This window comes from Camelus dromedarius, chromosome 11, assembly GCF_036321535.1.
Source record: "Camelus dromedarius isolate mCamDro1 chromosome 11, mCamDro1.pat, whole genome shotgun sequence".
Taxonomy (NCBI): domain Eukaryota; kingdom Metazoa; phylum Chordata; class Mammalia; order Artiodactyla; family Camelidae; genus Camelus; species Camelus dromedarius.
In genome coordinates, this window is record NC_087446.1 from 62,830,648 (window position 1) to 62,844,062 (window position 13,415).

Below are 13,415 nucleotides of genomic sequence, written 5' to 3' on the forward strand. Positions count from 1 at the left end.
CAGGACTGGACTGAGATGCTGCAACTGCAGGTAAGCGACAAAGATAACATCTTTTGTCTTACATACTGAGCCCTTCTCCTATCACAAGACCCCTCCTCAGACAATTGATTTATGGGGCCAGCTGATCTCTTCCACACCCATTCTCCCAACTCAGCCCTACCTCTGCCTCCCCTGCCCTCTGCCAAGACAGCAGCCTTGGTGATATAACAAAACCTTTATTCTCAGAAAACAGAAAAAACAAAATCAAAAACAAAACCAATAATTTCTATCTGGCCCTTGCCCCAGCCCTCCCACCCACCCACATATGTATCTTTTGAGGGGACCTGTGATGCATGCAAAGGGGTGGGAACTGAAGGAACCTGTATTCCTTGGGCAGAAAGAAGTCCTTTTAAGTCTAGGTACCCTCCTCCCAGTTGACACCTCTCCCAGCCTTGCCCACCCTCCAGACAACCAAGAGGGAGGAATTCTGGGGCCATGCCAGAAGGGTTGCCCTTAAGTTCCTGGGGAAACAGGGTGGCTCAGTCAGCACCACCCCTATGGCCTTTCCCAGTTACAGCTCATCTTCATCCAGCTTGGCAAGTCTGGCTTGGCAGGGAGGGGTGTTTGGAATTGGTGGCACTGGAGGAGAGTCCTGAGGAGCCTGAGGGATGTCACTGAGAGCCTGAAGAAAGACTCAAGTCAGAGGATCAAAAAAGTTCAGGAATCCACCCTCACTCCTCTCTTGTCAGTATAAGCCCCTTGCCAAGCCCCTCTTGTCAGACATCTTAGATTATCTGAGACCATCAGCTTCTCCTAGCATTAAACTGGAGTGCAGGAGGGCCAGAGATAGGAAGGAGGAAGGGGCAGACAAAAGGAAGGTGGTGGAAGGAGGAATGATATAGGCGAAAGAGATCTGGGGATCCCAGAACAAGAGAGGCCCTCCTCGTTCTGCCCCTACAACCTGGGAACTCCATTCCTCATACCTGTGTGTCCAGGGGCAGGGGGGCTCTGGCCACTTCCCCTTTGGGCAACAGCAGCAGAGAGGGGAGAGAGCCATTGATGGGTGTGCGTGTGCTGACCTGAGCCCGGTCTCCAGGCCGAATTCTCCCAGGGCTCCCCGCCCAAGGGCCTCCTGGCCGCCCCAGGCTGTTGGTCTGACTCTCCCGTCTCTGGTACTCAATGGGTGACTGCAATGCTGGGGCGAAGAGAGGAACAGAAGGAGGATTACAACAGACACATCCCTTCCCAGGGGCTCTGCTCAGGCCATCCTCCCTCTCTGCTCTCCCTCCCGAGGACTGTCAGCCAACATAAGTTGCTTGGGGCTTTAGTGGGTTCTGAGTTACTAAATCTTGAGCAAGTAGTAGAAAAGTGGGGATGAGGGACAAAGAGATGCTGGGATCAGGGGGCAGGGATTTTTGGAGATTGGGCAGTGAGGGATTCAGGAAATCAAAGGGCTGAGGGAGTATGTTGGGGAGGAAGGGCAAGAATTTCACCGTTGAGAAAGTCCCGCTGGCTTTCCAGGATCTGAGCCACTTGCTTGATCCAGGCCTGACTGACCGCAGGGTCTGCAGTCTGCAGGATATAGCGCTGGATCCCACCCTCTGGCCCTCTGGAGGTCAGTGCAAAGCGGCAAGGGTCACCTTGGAGGTTCCCCTCCAGTCCCAGGCAGCTCACCTGGATTGGCAAATAGGAGGTAGCCCCCAAATTCTTCAGGCCCTCTCTGGCTCATCCCCCCTCCAACAAATCCAAGAGCCAGACATCGTCTCAGAGGCCTCCCCCCTCCCAGTCAGACCCCACCCTCGGGGCCCCCTCCCCACCTTGATGCTGCTCTTGTACACATATCCAGGCTGCGTTCCACCTCGCACTCCTCCTCCCAGGGCCTCACTGAAGATGACGATTTGCTCAAAGAGGAAGACGCGCCTCTCTCGACCCCGGGAAGAGAGCAGACCCCCAGCCTCGGGTTCTGTGACCCAGAATGTGTCCTGGCCCAAGAGCTTCCCCTGAGCAGTCAGTTTGCCCTAAAATCAAAGGAGAGTGGCCTTTGAGGAAAACAAGAAGAGAAAGGGGGCAACTCTCTGCTCTTCCCTCCTTCCCCTGACACTTCCAACCAACCATGGGGTCAGCCCCAGGAGAGGACAGCTCCCCATCAGAACCACCTGAGTGCTCAGCTTGGGCCAGAAAAGCCTTGCTCCTTCCCTGTACCTCAAACCCCCGCAGTCTCCCCAGGGTCATCATGTCATTGCAGCGCTTGGGTACGAAGCACATGACCTCCACGGCTTGCTGGGACACAGGTAAAGAGAGGAGTATTGTCATTGTTGGGAAAGAGACCTCTTCGGACCATGTTTCAACCCCCAACCAGCTGTCCCCCTAAAAACCGGACAGCTCCACACCACCCAAGGAGTGGGCAGAACCCAGTAGACTAAGCAGATAAAGTGTGCATGGTGTGTTTATGAGATCTGGGGGTCCTCACCTCTAGCTCTTCAGTATCCATCCCAGCTCTGCTATAATACTTGAGAAAATCCTATGACATAGAAAAGAAATGCTCAGGGAGGTCACGAGGACATCCACAAAAGCTCTCACATCCTCCCCTGGGGACACAGGTGAGGACCCCCAGGAAGTCTTGGGGGTAGCCTTAGGAACCCTGGGGAGGTGAGTGAGGAAATGACCACCCCTGCCAGCTGTGCCCCCAGGGAACAGGTGGTCCTGACCTTGAGCAGCAGCTGGTACTTCATGATCCTCTGCACTGGCTTGATGAGGAGGTCATTGAGCTGCAGGCGGTGCCCCAGCTGCTGCCGGAGCTCCTGGGGATAGGGACAGACAGGGTGGTTTTGCAGCTTGGGAAGCCTGTTCATGCTGATGATTCTGTTCCCCTTCCCCCAAGATGTCTCAGCCACTGACCTCAAAGTAGCTGTCCCCAAATTCTGACACCACATGCTCTGACTTGGGCTTATTCTGACAGTACACCACGTACATATGCAGCCGGCGCTCCTAACGGGAGTAAAATTTAAGAAAGAGTAGATGAGTGAGGAGAGAGGGCACTTCTTTAGGGCTCTGTGACCCACTCAAAAGCCCCTCCCTTCCTGGGTCCCACTCTCTCTAGCCTCACATGTTTGATGAATAGCTGAGCCAGCCAATCAGGGTCCTTCAAACACTGCTGTAACTCCTGCAGGAAATAGCTGGAGAGGTGGGGCGGGGTGGGGGGAAGGCAGGTCAATTACCCCCACCCCAAACAATTCAGAGCTGTCTGCCCTAGTAGTGCTCCCTGTGAAGCCTTCCCAAACATTCCTCAGGCAGCAGGGGACCCATGGGTAGGATACAGAGACCATCAGACGTGCGCCCCTCCCCCTCACTCTCAGGGTCCACCACTCACTCTCGATGCCACTCGTAGATTTGCTGGATGTTCCCAAACACAATCCTGTCACGGCCCCGAAGGCTCTCGGGGACCCCCTGAGCAGCCATGGTGGCCATGTAACCCTGTGGAAAGTTTGAGTGGGAGCACGGGTGTGTGGGTTCAGCCCTGGTGGGAAACCCTCCTCCCCAAGAAGTCCAGGATGTAGGGGAGATTGGGAAGGTGGGACAGAGGAGCACCAAGGCATCTCCTAAAATCAGGTCTGGGAGAGGGAAAGGGAGCTACCTCCACAATCTGCCCCAAGTCGTCCACGTACATTTTCTCTGTCTCTACCAGCTCACTCAGGACATACCTGGGGTGAGAACAACTGCTTGAGCCACTTCCTCCCTCCTGGACTAGAAGCCCCTTCATTACCACAGACAACCTCAGAGGATATTCCAAGTCTCAAATCTAAAATGTGAAGAACAGTCCTCTGGAAGTGGTGTGATTAGGGGAGTCGGGGAGGGAAAGTGTGGGTACACTTACATACTCCTTTCCAGAGCCTTCTTCTTCTGTTCTTCCTCACTCTCAGGAGCTTGGGACAAAGTCTCCTCTTCAGGTGGCTGGAAGGAAGAACATCCTAGAGTAAGCAGATGGATCCCTCTGGGTGAGGGGAGCCACCCTAGACTCATTTCTTCATACCTGCGTCTTATCCCCAGGGCCCCCCAACAATGTGGTCAGCAAGGTCAGTTCTGGCAGCTCCTCTCCTGAAGCTAGAGCTGGTTCCAGCATCCAGTTCTGGGGACCAGAAGTGAAGTCTCAAAGATCAGGGACAGTAGCAGGATCTCCCCAATGACAGGGGCCCCCAACCTGCCCTCTCTCCAGTGTCCTTCATAGATGTCCTTCATGCTTCTGTGGTGCTCCCTGCTCACCTCATACGGTCCAGCCCGGCCGCTGTCCGCCTCAGTTTCCACACTGAAACAATGTTTGGAATGATCCAACCATCTTCTCAGGCCACTGACTGGCCCTGGGGGGCCCGGGGAACAGGGACCAGAGCTGAGGCCAGAGCTGGGGCCAGAGGGGGCAGCCAGACCAGAGGCAGCTGAAGCCGAGATGCTCCCCTCACTGCCAGCAATGGAATAGGATTCTAGTGTGGGAGTGAGGGAGAAAGGAGGTGATAGATATTGCTTCAGCTCCAGTTTCAGGGTCCCTGGGGAGCTCCCCAAGTCTCTACTCTGTGATGCTCAGCCCCACTCCAAGGCTCACTCTCTTGCCATTCTCATTTGAGTTGGCCAGGAGAGAAAATTTCACCAGGGCACCCTTGGGAGGAAGGACAGTAAACACCTGGCTCCCCAGGCCTGGAACCCCCAGTTACGTGTGGAGGTTCCCCCATACCCTGAGCATGGCACCAACATGGGGGTGGGGGCAGCCATCTGGGCAGACACTGGAAGCTGGGGGTGGCCATCTGCTCTCCTACCACCCTCCCCTTTCCAGTGGGTACAGACCATTCTCTGAGAATGGGGGGAGAGCAAGAGCTAAGAGCCCATCTGCCACCCCCAGACCCTTCCTCCACCCATTGCAGTAATCACTATAAAAAGAAAAGATTTCTGCAGCCCACCTCCCCAACACATGCAAAAATCCAACACGGGGCAAATGAGGAGAGCTCATCAGGGCTGTCCTTGGGCTGGACTCAGAGACAGCAGATGCAATCTGTGATAAGGCCCCTGGTAGACCCCCTCGTTCCTCATTCCTCCTTCCCCCTGTCCCTCTGCAGATCTGAAGTAGATGCTCAGCAAAAGGATTGGAGGGAAGATGTGGTTGTAGGCCTACAGGGATTGTGGGTGGGTTTTTCTCATACCCAGTTGACTATGGGGAAGAGGAGTCCCCTGCCCCTTCCCCAATTTCCTTAACTTGAACTGACAGACGTGGAGGCAGAATGGATTTTAGAGATCATCTATTAAGTCACTTTCCTGGAAAACACAAGTATAGTCGCCAGCCTCTAAATCCCTAGGGCCAGGGCAAACAGACGTCCTGAACCATCAGCCCGCCCCCCACTCAACACTGGGCCCTCGCAACCTCGCACTCACCACGTCCCCCCCGGGCGAAGCAGCAGCCGCATTTTGCCAGCACTTTTCGGATCACATGGGGACAGGCACAGCGACTCCCCTTTTGCCCCTCCCGCATGGCGCCCGGGCCACCCCGCACCCCCCACCCGAGCCGGCCATGCAGGGGGAATCACGGGGGGCGGGGCGGGGACGGCGCAGGGCGCACACCCCCCCACCCTCCTACCCCGCTCCAGGCTGGGGAAGGGGGGGAGGGAGGGAACAGGGAAGAGGGGTCCAGGGGGAGGCGAAAGTCTGGTCTGCGGAGGGCTGGGGGCTTTGCAGAAAGGGCGGAGCGGGGCCTGGCCGCCGAGCTAGGCGGGGAGGGTTTCCGGAACCCAGTCGGTGCGGGGCCCAGGGTCCAGATGTCCGGCAGGGAGGGGAGGGATGGTGGAGGAGGCTGGGCCGGGTTGCGGCAGCCGCTCCGGCTCCGTCTCAGGCCTCTCAGGTTGGGGGTGGTTCTAGGTCCGGGGAGGGGAGGAGTCGGGGGCCGACTCCCCGAGTCACTGGCGCTGCGCGGGTCCCGGCCGAGCTGCGAGCCGAATAACAGGCCCCGCCGCCCGGCCGCCGAGGGGAGGGGCCTCTGCGGCCCAGCTCCGCCCTCTACCTCCCGTTCCCTCTTCAGCCTGTGCGGGGTTCCCGCCCCAATCCCCCCTCCCCCAGGCACCACGGCGTTCCCACTCCACGTCCCCAGCGCCTCCGCCCCTCCTCTCCAGCCTGGGCTCAGTCGCCCCGGGTTCCCCTCCCTCCCGCATCTCGGGCTCTGACTGAGGAGCGCTGGGGTGGGGGTTAAGCCCGGCGGCAGGGTCTTCTCGGGTCTCCCCTCGCCTCTGCGGTGGAGAAGGGCGCGGCGGATGGGGCCTTGGCCTGCGCGAAGATGTCCTGGGGTTGGGACTGTCCCTAGCCGCGCATGGGTGGACAAGGCCCCCCAGAAGGGGGTGCGTGAATGGGGAGCTCTTTGTGGGGAACACAGCCCAGGTGCCGCCCCCTCGCCGGACCCTTCTTCCCTCTAGGCCCCGGGACTCCAGCTGAGGCTAATCACCAATTAAGGCGAAGTCCTGGAGCCTGCTCTGGCGAGGGGCCAGGGGTGGGGCGCGGGGACAGTCCACCAGCAGGGGCTCGGGACCCACTGAAGTGGGGGGACACACAGCGGACTGGAGGGCGCCAAGAAGCGTGGAGAGCTCAGCGTTTAAGTGGGTCTCATGCAAATTAGATGCGAACATTTATGCTAGTAAGAGCAGCATATTTTTGAATCCGCCACTTTGCGCAGGATGGCAAACTGTGCCCCGCCCCACCCCACTCTCAGCTTACCGGGCAGCGGAGCCCAGGCGGGGACCTCACGTCCGCGCTCACCTCTCACATCCCCCTCTTTACAATTAGACTCTGGATCGGTATCCCCCGGCCCTAGGGGGCTTCTCTTCGGGGGCTGCAGGGATAGAATGATCGTAAGAAACCCGCCCTCCACTCCCAGACCTGACCTCCTGCTTCCCCTCCTCCCTCCTGTCAAAATCCACTTCGTTATAAAAGGGTCGCCAAGGCTAGGGTGGAGGGAGTTCGTGCCTATGGTCCTCTTAGTGGAACTCTAGGATTCCTACGACTGCCCCAAGAATTCTTGTTTGCGGGTAAACTGAGTTCTGGGGTGCAGCCATCCTGAAGGCCCCTAAAGATCCCAGACACCACGGTGGCCCCCCTTTCTTACCCCCTCCGGCCCGGGTAGGGCACATGCTCGCAGCATGCCCCCCATGACCTCCAGCATCCGGTCCGTGCGGCCAGGGGCGGGGCGGTCCGGGGGCTTCATGCTGGACCCCTACCCTCCTCCAAGTTTCAGAGCCGAGGGGGCACGGAAGCTGGGGGGCTCTGAGGCCTGCGCGCGTCCGGGGAGTTGCCCGCGCCGAACCCGCCCCCTGCCCGGCTCCGCCCCTACTCCCACCCCAGCCAAACTTTTCAAAAGTGGTAGGGTTGTTCCTTTCTCTACAACCCGTAGTTCAACACCAGACAAACCCCTCTTAATCCTTACTCCAACGTCGAAACACGATCCAGGGCTTTGCAGTGTCATCCTGGGGCCCACCAAGTATATGCCGTTTTGCCAGAGAGACTGAGGCGGCCCACAGAGAGTTCCCGAACACAGCCCCCTTCCCCTTCTCAGCAGGTCTGGCTCCCCACCCCACCCCCTCTCCGGTCCACGAAACAGAACGGGTGTGGCATAGAGAGTTGCATATTTTACTTTATTTTTATTAAATTAAAAGCTACAGTCTGGCGGCGATTCCAGAACAGGGTAAGGAGGCTCCTTATAGGGGGCAGAGAAGAGCGGGAGAAAGACTGACAGAGACACAGGAGAGGAAGGGCAAGGTTAAGGTAGAAGGCGAATTGTTTCGGAAGAACACACGCGGCCGGCTCCAAGGGGGCTCCCAGCAGCCGGATTCCCCCTCCCTCCGCACGGAAGTTCTACAGTGGGGCAGTATGTGAGGGTGGGGGGTTCAAGAGACCCTCCCCTCCCCACCCAGGTCCTTTCTCAGCTTAGTCACTGGAGCACAGCACATACCAGAAAAAGCCAAGGGCAATGGAGGGGGCGGGGAGACTGGGAGTATGTACACAGGGAGGAGGGGAGCAGAGCCTGGGACATAAGCCTCTGCCAGAAGGGAGTGGCTCACACTGCACTGAAGCACTCAGCCTGCGGGGGACTAGGGAAGGGATCACCCCTCCCTGTCTGAACTCCTTCCCCAGTAGACAGTCCCCTACTCGTCCCCTACTCGAGTGGTGTGGGGGGCAGAGGGAGAGAGAGAGCAGAGGCTTCCGTTGGGTCCTACTGGAGAACGGCAGGGGCCTCAAACAGGGGATGTCTTTCAGTCATCGGTGATGCCCTTGGCTCTCAGCTCCTCTTGCACCCGGGTCAGGTAGGTAGGGTCTGGGTACCCAAACCTGGGAGCAAAGAGAGATGAGGGTCAGGGTTAGCTGTTCAAGCTTACACTCATATTACCAGTCCCCTGTGCTCACCCTCATTCTGGTTCCCCATTCTGGCCCCTCCCCACCTCTCCTAAGGTTATCCAAACTCAAGATAACTGAGCCCAATTCTGCTTATTTTTTGTAGGTTAAGCTGGGCACATCGGGACCGGCCTGAATATAGGAGAAAGTGGGATGGAAGAGAGGGTTGAACAGTTTGGGGGCAATCCTCTCCAATCAGGGGGTTGATGAGAGAGGGGATTGATGCTGTTCCCTCTGGGAAGGGAGAGAAGGGGAGGAGCCCAAGGGAAGGGAAATGAAAGCATATCGCACAGCTGGGGTCCCCCTGTGCAGCTGGTCTTGTGGTGGATGTCGTTCCAGGTGATGACATTCGGTCTCCCTGTGGTCATGGACGTGCCGATAGTGAAGGTGAGGCGCTGGTCAAACGCCTTGCGGAACAGGGTCAGCACCTTGTTGCCCTCGGGGCAGTCCGGGAGGTAGGCCACCCGTGTGGTGCCAGGGTACCGAACTCCTGGGTTTGGATGTTCAGCCTGTGGGGGCAGGGAGGCAGAGTGGGCAGTGAGCAACTGGGCATCTTAAGGCCCATGACACCAATGGAGAGGCATCCTGGCCAGCCTGCTAGCTGTGTGCTCCCAGCTGGCGGGGCAGGGACAGGCTGACAGCCTTCCAGGGAAGGAGCGGCTCTAGGGTCTGGCAGCACGAGCCTATTTCCAGATAAAACCCTTACTGTTAAAGAGGTCCTTTCTGCTGTCCCAATCCCTCAAGTCTCAATTCAGCAATAAACTGAGTCTCAAAGTGATGGAAGGCAGCTGGTCCTTCCTCTCCAGATAACTCAGCAGACATGCGAAGACTGAGAATAATTTATCTTTCAGCCTTCCCTTCTCCACCGGAAAACAATCCCAACGTGTCTTCCACTGTCTAACCTGTTCCATTTTTCTGTTAGTCTCCTTCAGAGCTTCCTTATGCCTCTGCAAACTAGAACTGGACATTACTGTTTGTCAAGCAGGAAGACACCTGTAGGCTCTTGACCACTCCTGTTTTTAACCTTCCACTGTCATCAAGGTTTTCTCTCTCACAAATCTAGAATGGAGTAACATTCCCAGCTCTGTGAGAGGGGGTCAGACCCTTCCCACTGCGCCTACCTGCACCCAAGCCACCATTTCCACAGACTTCACCTCTACCAAGAATAGCTATCAACATCCAAGTTTATCAAGGAAATAGAATTGGATCCCTTTCTCTCATACAGGATTTTCCCGAGGGTCTTGGGGTCGTGGGGATGGAAAAGCTAGGCCTCAAGGGGGCGTCTAGCTCCAGGGCACTGAGTGGGAAGGCATAATGGGAGACAGCAAGACTGCATCACCGTCTAACAAACACACACCACTCTCCCAGTTTTCCTAGGTCAGAGAACGAGTGTGGGGAAAACCAAAGGGTAAGGACAAGTGGAAATCTTCTTACCCCCTGGACACCGGGCGGGAAGACGTACTGGATGACGATGGTGCCATACTTCTCATAGCTGGGTAGCAGGAGTGTGGCATCCTTAGAGACCAGCATCCGCCCATTCTGGGGCTGGTTGCCCACCAGCTGCCCGTAGAAGCGGCCACACATGGGGCAGGCCTTTTTCACTTGCAGGGCCCGGGTGATGCAGCCCTCGCAGAATGAGTGCCGGCACTTCTCCAATGTCTTGGCGTTCTGGATCTCCCCGAGACAGATGGGGCAGGTGCTCTCCTGCTCTTCTGCCTCCTCCCGAAGGCGGGGAGGAAGAGGCGGGGGCAGGGGAGGAGGAGGTGGGGGAAGCCCGCGGGCCCCTGGGGGCAGGAGTGGGGCTGCTCGGAGAGGGGGTGGGCCTGGGCGGTGCAGCTCAGGGTGTTCCCCTCCACCCCCCAAAGCCAGGCAGCCCATAAGCTCCCCCTGCCTCTGAGCTTTCTTTAGCTCTTTCTCTGCCTCCTTTAGCAGCCCCTTGAGAGCCTTCCGGGCCAGGTAGAGCCCATTGGGAGGGGCCGGGGGCGGGCCCTGTGGGGAAAGCTGGAGAACATAGATGTCAGAAGTCTCGCCGTCTATGAGGATGGACACACGGTGCTCCTCCCGAAGCCGGGCCAGCCGGGCTGGGGTCTCCTTACTTAGGAAGTCCCACACAGGCTTGGAGACAGTCACTTTGTTCTTGCAGGTGCCTCCACAGGCTGCCATTCTGGACAGGACGAACGACACTGCCCCCAGGGTGAAAGGGACTCAGGCTGGGGGGGGGTCCCCATTTGACAAGTACCAGTGCCTCCTACTTCAGGTTTCTTTTCCACCTCCACTGTCTCAAAGTCCAAGCCCCAGCTCCTCCCCCAAGTTCATTTTCTAATTCCTCTTATCTTTCAACCCCCAGCACCCACTGGAGAGCAAGAATGCTTCTATAACTTTATTATTATCATCTAAGGCAAGCATCAATCTTGTTTCTCCTACACACCTCCCAAGATCACAGAAGCAACCCTTCCCTCCCCCACCCCAGGTGGAAACTGGGATCTGTAAAAGGGAAGGAGACCTTTTGACCCTCCTTTTTGCTCACTTTGATCCTGAAGAGCTTAGAATTGGCATGCAGGCTCTCTCTCTCTGTCCCTGCTCCCTACTTGTAGGTTGTGTGACCTGGTGGGTGGAAAGGGAAAGAGGGAAAGTGAGAAATCCCTTCCCCCATTCCCACACACCCCAACCCAGCAGCCCATGGAACGGAAACAGAACCTGGGTGTAAGTTACTGAAGATGGGGTTACTTGGAACATCGAGTGGAGGAAACCAATTTAAAAGTGAAAATTGAGGTTCTCATGGAAGGCAGGTACCTGGAAAGCCCATGGACGATGCTGACAGCTGCAGAAATCCCTGTTTGCACACTCAGCTGACCAGGACTGGGGGATGGGCAGAGTGGAGGGGTAAAAGGTTAGGATGACAAATATTACCATTTTCCCATCAGCCCAGAAACAAAACAAAAACTCCTCTTCCATTTCCTCTTCTTGTCTCTTGCAGAATTCCATCCCCAGGCTCTCGCCAAACTGCTAAAGAAGGAACTTCAACATGCTAACTTTCCTCTGTCTTCCTCAGCTCTGAGGCTCTTAAGAAAGCCTAGGGACACAGCTGAGAGGTCAGTAAGGGAAAAGCCCACACAGATAGAGGTCTTTTTTGCCACCTCCCTCAGATCACATGGACAAGAATATTTCCTTTTCTCCTCAACTCCTCGCCCTGCTCCATGTTTCCAAATAATTCAGCCCCTATGCTGGAGAGCCTTCCTTGAGAGCTAACCCAGTCCCTTCTGCTGGAGTCTGGAATGCGGACGAAGTGACAGCAGCCCCTACAGTCACAAAGTTCTCACTGTCAGCTTTTAAACCCAGGACACGAAGTCCAAGCCTGTCAGCAACCTAGGCTGCATTTAGGGAGGGGTGGGGGCTCGCGCAGGGGATGGACTAGAGGAGCCTGTTTCCCCTGAGTCTTGCCGTGTTCAGCTAGGAACTGGCCCTACAGTACCTCCAAATGCAGCCCAAAGAGAAAGAAGGGCCGTTACTGTGACCTCAATTCCTTGGCTGATCCAAAGGGGAACAGCTCTCCTTTTGTGCTTCCATCGTAGTCCCCTCAAAGCCAGAGGCACCTCAAGATTCAGAAAGTGAAACTGGAACCCTAGAGCCTCAGGTCATACTGTCCATCCAGGTGGAACACCCCCTCCCCATATGGCAGAGGGAAGCCAGGACTTAAGTGTCCCTTGCTCCAAGTCCTGCTGGCACAGAAAAGGGAGGCGGGGCCACAGTTTATGCTGGGTCTCTGATTCCTCTGGGGCAACCCAGGCCGGACACAGGGCCAGTCCCTCCCGCCAGACAGAGGCCGGCGACAGGGGCAGCCGGGAAGGACCAGGATCCCTGGGGCATCAGCGGAGGCATCTCCACCCCTCCCCCCACGACATCCTGCAAGACCCGACCCGGAACCAACTCCCCAAATCCCCCTCTGGCCGGAGCCCCCGGAGTCCCACCACTGGGTGGGGGTGCATGTCGGCCCCATCGCGGGCCCCGGAACCCCCAAATGGAGGCCAAGGCTGGAGGGTAATAGAAAGAGGATCCGCCAGGCCCGGAGGGGCCCCCGGCGCCGCGCGCGGGGGAAGGAGGCGGAGGAGGGGGCGCAGGGGGAGCGGAAGGGCGCGCAGGGGGTGCGAGCCGGGCCCGGGGGGGGGCGCGCGGTGGGTGTGGGGGGCGCCGGGCTCACCTACCTCTCGTCAGCGCCGCCATTGCCGGTCACATGACTGAGGCTGTTGCTGGGATGACGGTCTGGGCCTTAGCAACAAGGGGGGGGGGGGGGAGACCCCGAGAAGGTGGGGATATTTTGCAGGGGGTGCAGACTGAGGGAAAGGGAAGAAGGGAGGATGGCACCCCCTTTCCCCTCACAGGTGATAATCACCGTTTCCTCTGACCCCTTCAATCCACACGCCCCTGCCCCTCTGCCCCAAAACAAAAATGGAGGCGCCGTCCCAGTCTTTGGAGGGAGGGGGTGGTGTCGTGGAACCGAGGGTAGGAGGTTAAATCCCTTTGAGACGCCACCCTTCTCGTTCCCCCTCCTGGGAGGAGCTCGCCCCCTTTTCTTCTCCAGCCAGCTGTGTGGCGCCTTCTGGGAACTGGTGGTGGGTGGGTGGGTGAGAAGTGTCGGTTTAGGTAGATGGGGAAGAAGGGGTTGATTTTTCTGTGATCCTTTTTCTAGAAGGGCCTTTAACAAATATGAGATAGGAAGAGTCATAGTAAAAAGAAAACCATTGGTTCTGAAAAAAACAAAAAAACAAAACAAAAAAAAACCCCAAGACTAAACTGTTTCAATCCCCTCTCTCATCTGCCTTTTCCTGGATTGTTACCTTCTGTGACACCCCCAAAACCTGCTCTCAGATGGGTATTGGTAAGTGCCTCTGATTTTTCTCTTTCCACAAACAGGGATACTCAGGCTGATGCAGAATGAGAAGTGAATACATTTTTTTAAAAAATGCCTTAGAGTGGTGGTGGTCTCATGTCTATGGTTAAAATAGAGTTAAAAACTCTCAAGGGGA

General features: G+C 57.0%; 2 protein-coding genes across 7 annotated transcripts; both read right to left on the reverse strand.

Annotated features, from left to right (window-relative positions):
- Positions 1 to 200: 200 nt before the first annotated feature.
- Positions 201 to 7,497, reverse strand: ARHGEF25 (Rho guanine nucleotide exchange factor 25). Of its 4 annotated transcripts, none has more exons than XM_031462310.2 (16): positions 7,427 to 7,497; positions 6,721 to 6,835; positions 4,240 to 4,454; positions 4,010 to 4,105; positions 3,854 to 3,930; positions 3,614 to 3,680; positions 3,350 to 3,453; positions 3,086 to 3,155; positions 2,878 to 2,967; positions 2,688 to 2,780; positions 2,450 to 2,500; positions 2,182 to 2,259; positions 1,797 to 1,997; positions 1,473 to 1,653; positions 1,059 to 1,174; positions 201 to 661 (listed from the first exon to the last, which is right to left on the reverse strand). In XM_031462310.2, exons 1-16 carry the CDS (start codon positions 7,463 to 7,465, stop codon positions 551 to 553), a joined length of 1,704 nt encoding a protein of 567 aa, XP_031318170.1. In that variant the 5' UTR covers positions 7,466 to 7,497; the 3' UTR covers positions 201 to 550. The 4 variants fall into 4 exon arrangements, with proteins under 4 accessions (XP_031318170.1, XP_010991632.1, XP_031318171.1 ...); XM_010993330.3 differs by lacking the exon at positions 7,427 to 7,497 and adding an exon at positions 7,109 to 7,258; XM_031462311.2 differs by lacking the exons at positions 4,010 to 4,105; positions 7,427 to 7,497 and adding an exon at positions 7,109 to 7,257.
- Positions 7,498 to 7,615: 118 nt separating this feature from the next.
- On the reverse strand, positions 7,616 to 12,924 carry DTX3 (deltex E3 ubiquitin ligase 3). Of its 3 annotated transcripts, none has more exons than XM_031462318.2 (6): positions 12,594 to 12,924; positions 11,185 to 11,250; positions 10,919 to 10,995; positions 9,826 to 10,555; positions 8,683 to 8,900; positions 7,616 to 8,328 (listed from the first exon to the last, which is right to left on the reverse strand). In XM_031462318.2, the coding sequence occupies exons 3-6, from the start codon at positions 10,945 to 10,947 to the stop codon at positions 8,253 to 8,255; spliced, it is 1,053 nt and encodes a 350-aa protein (XP_031318178.1). In that variant the 5' UTR covers positions 10,948 to 10,995; positions 11,185 to 11,250; positions 12,594 to 12,924; the 3' UTR covers positions 7,616 to 8,252. The 3 variants fall into 3 exon arrangements, with proteins under 3 accessions (XP_031318178.1, XP_031318180.1, XP_031318179.1); XM_031462320.2 differs by having other exon boundaries at positions 9,826 to 10,574; positions 12,594 to 12,922; XM_031462319.2 differs by lacking the exon at positions 12,594 to 12,924 and adding an exon at positions 11,864 to 12,316.
- Positions 12,925 to 13,415: the final 491 nt, after the last annotated feature.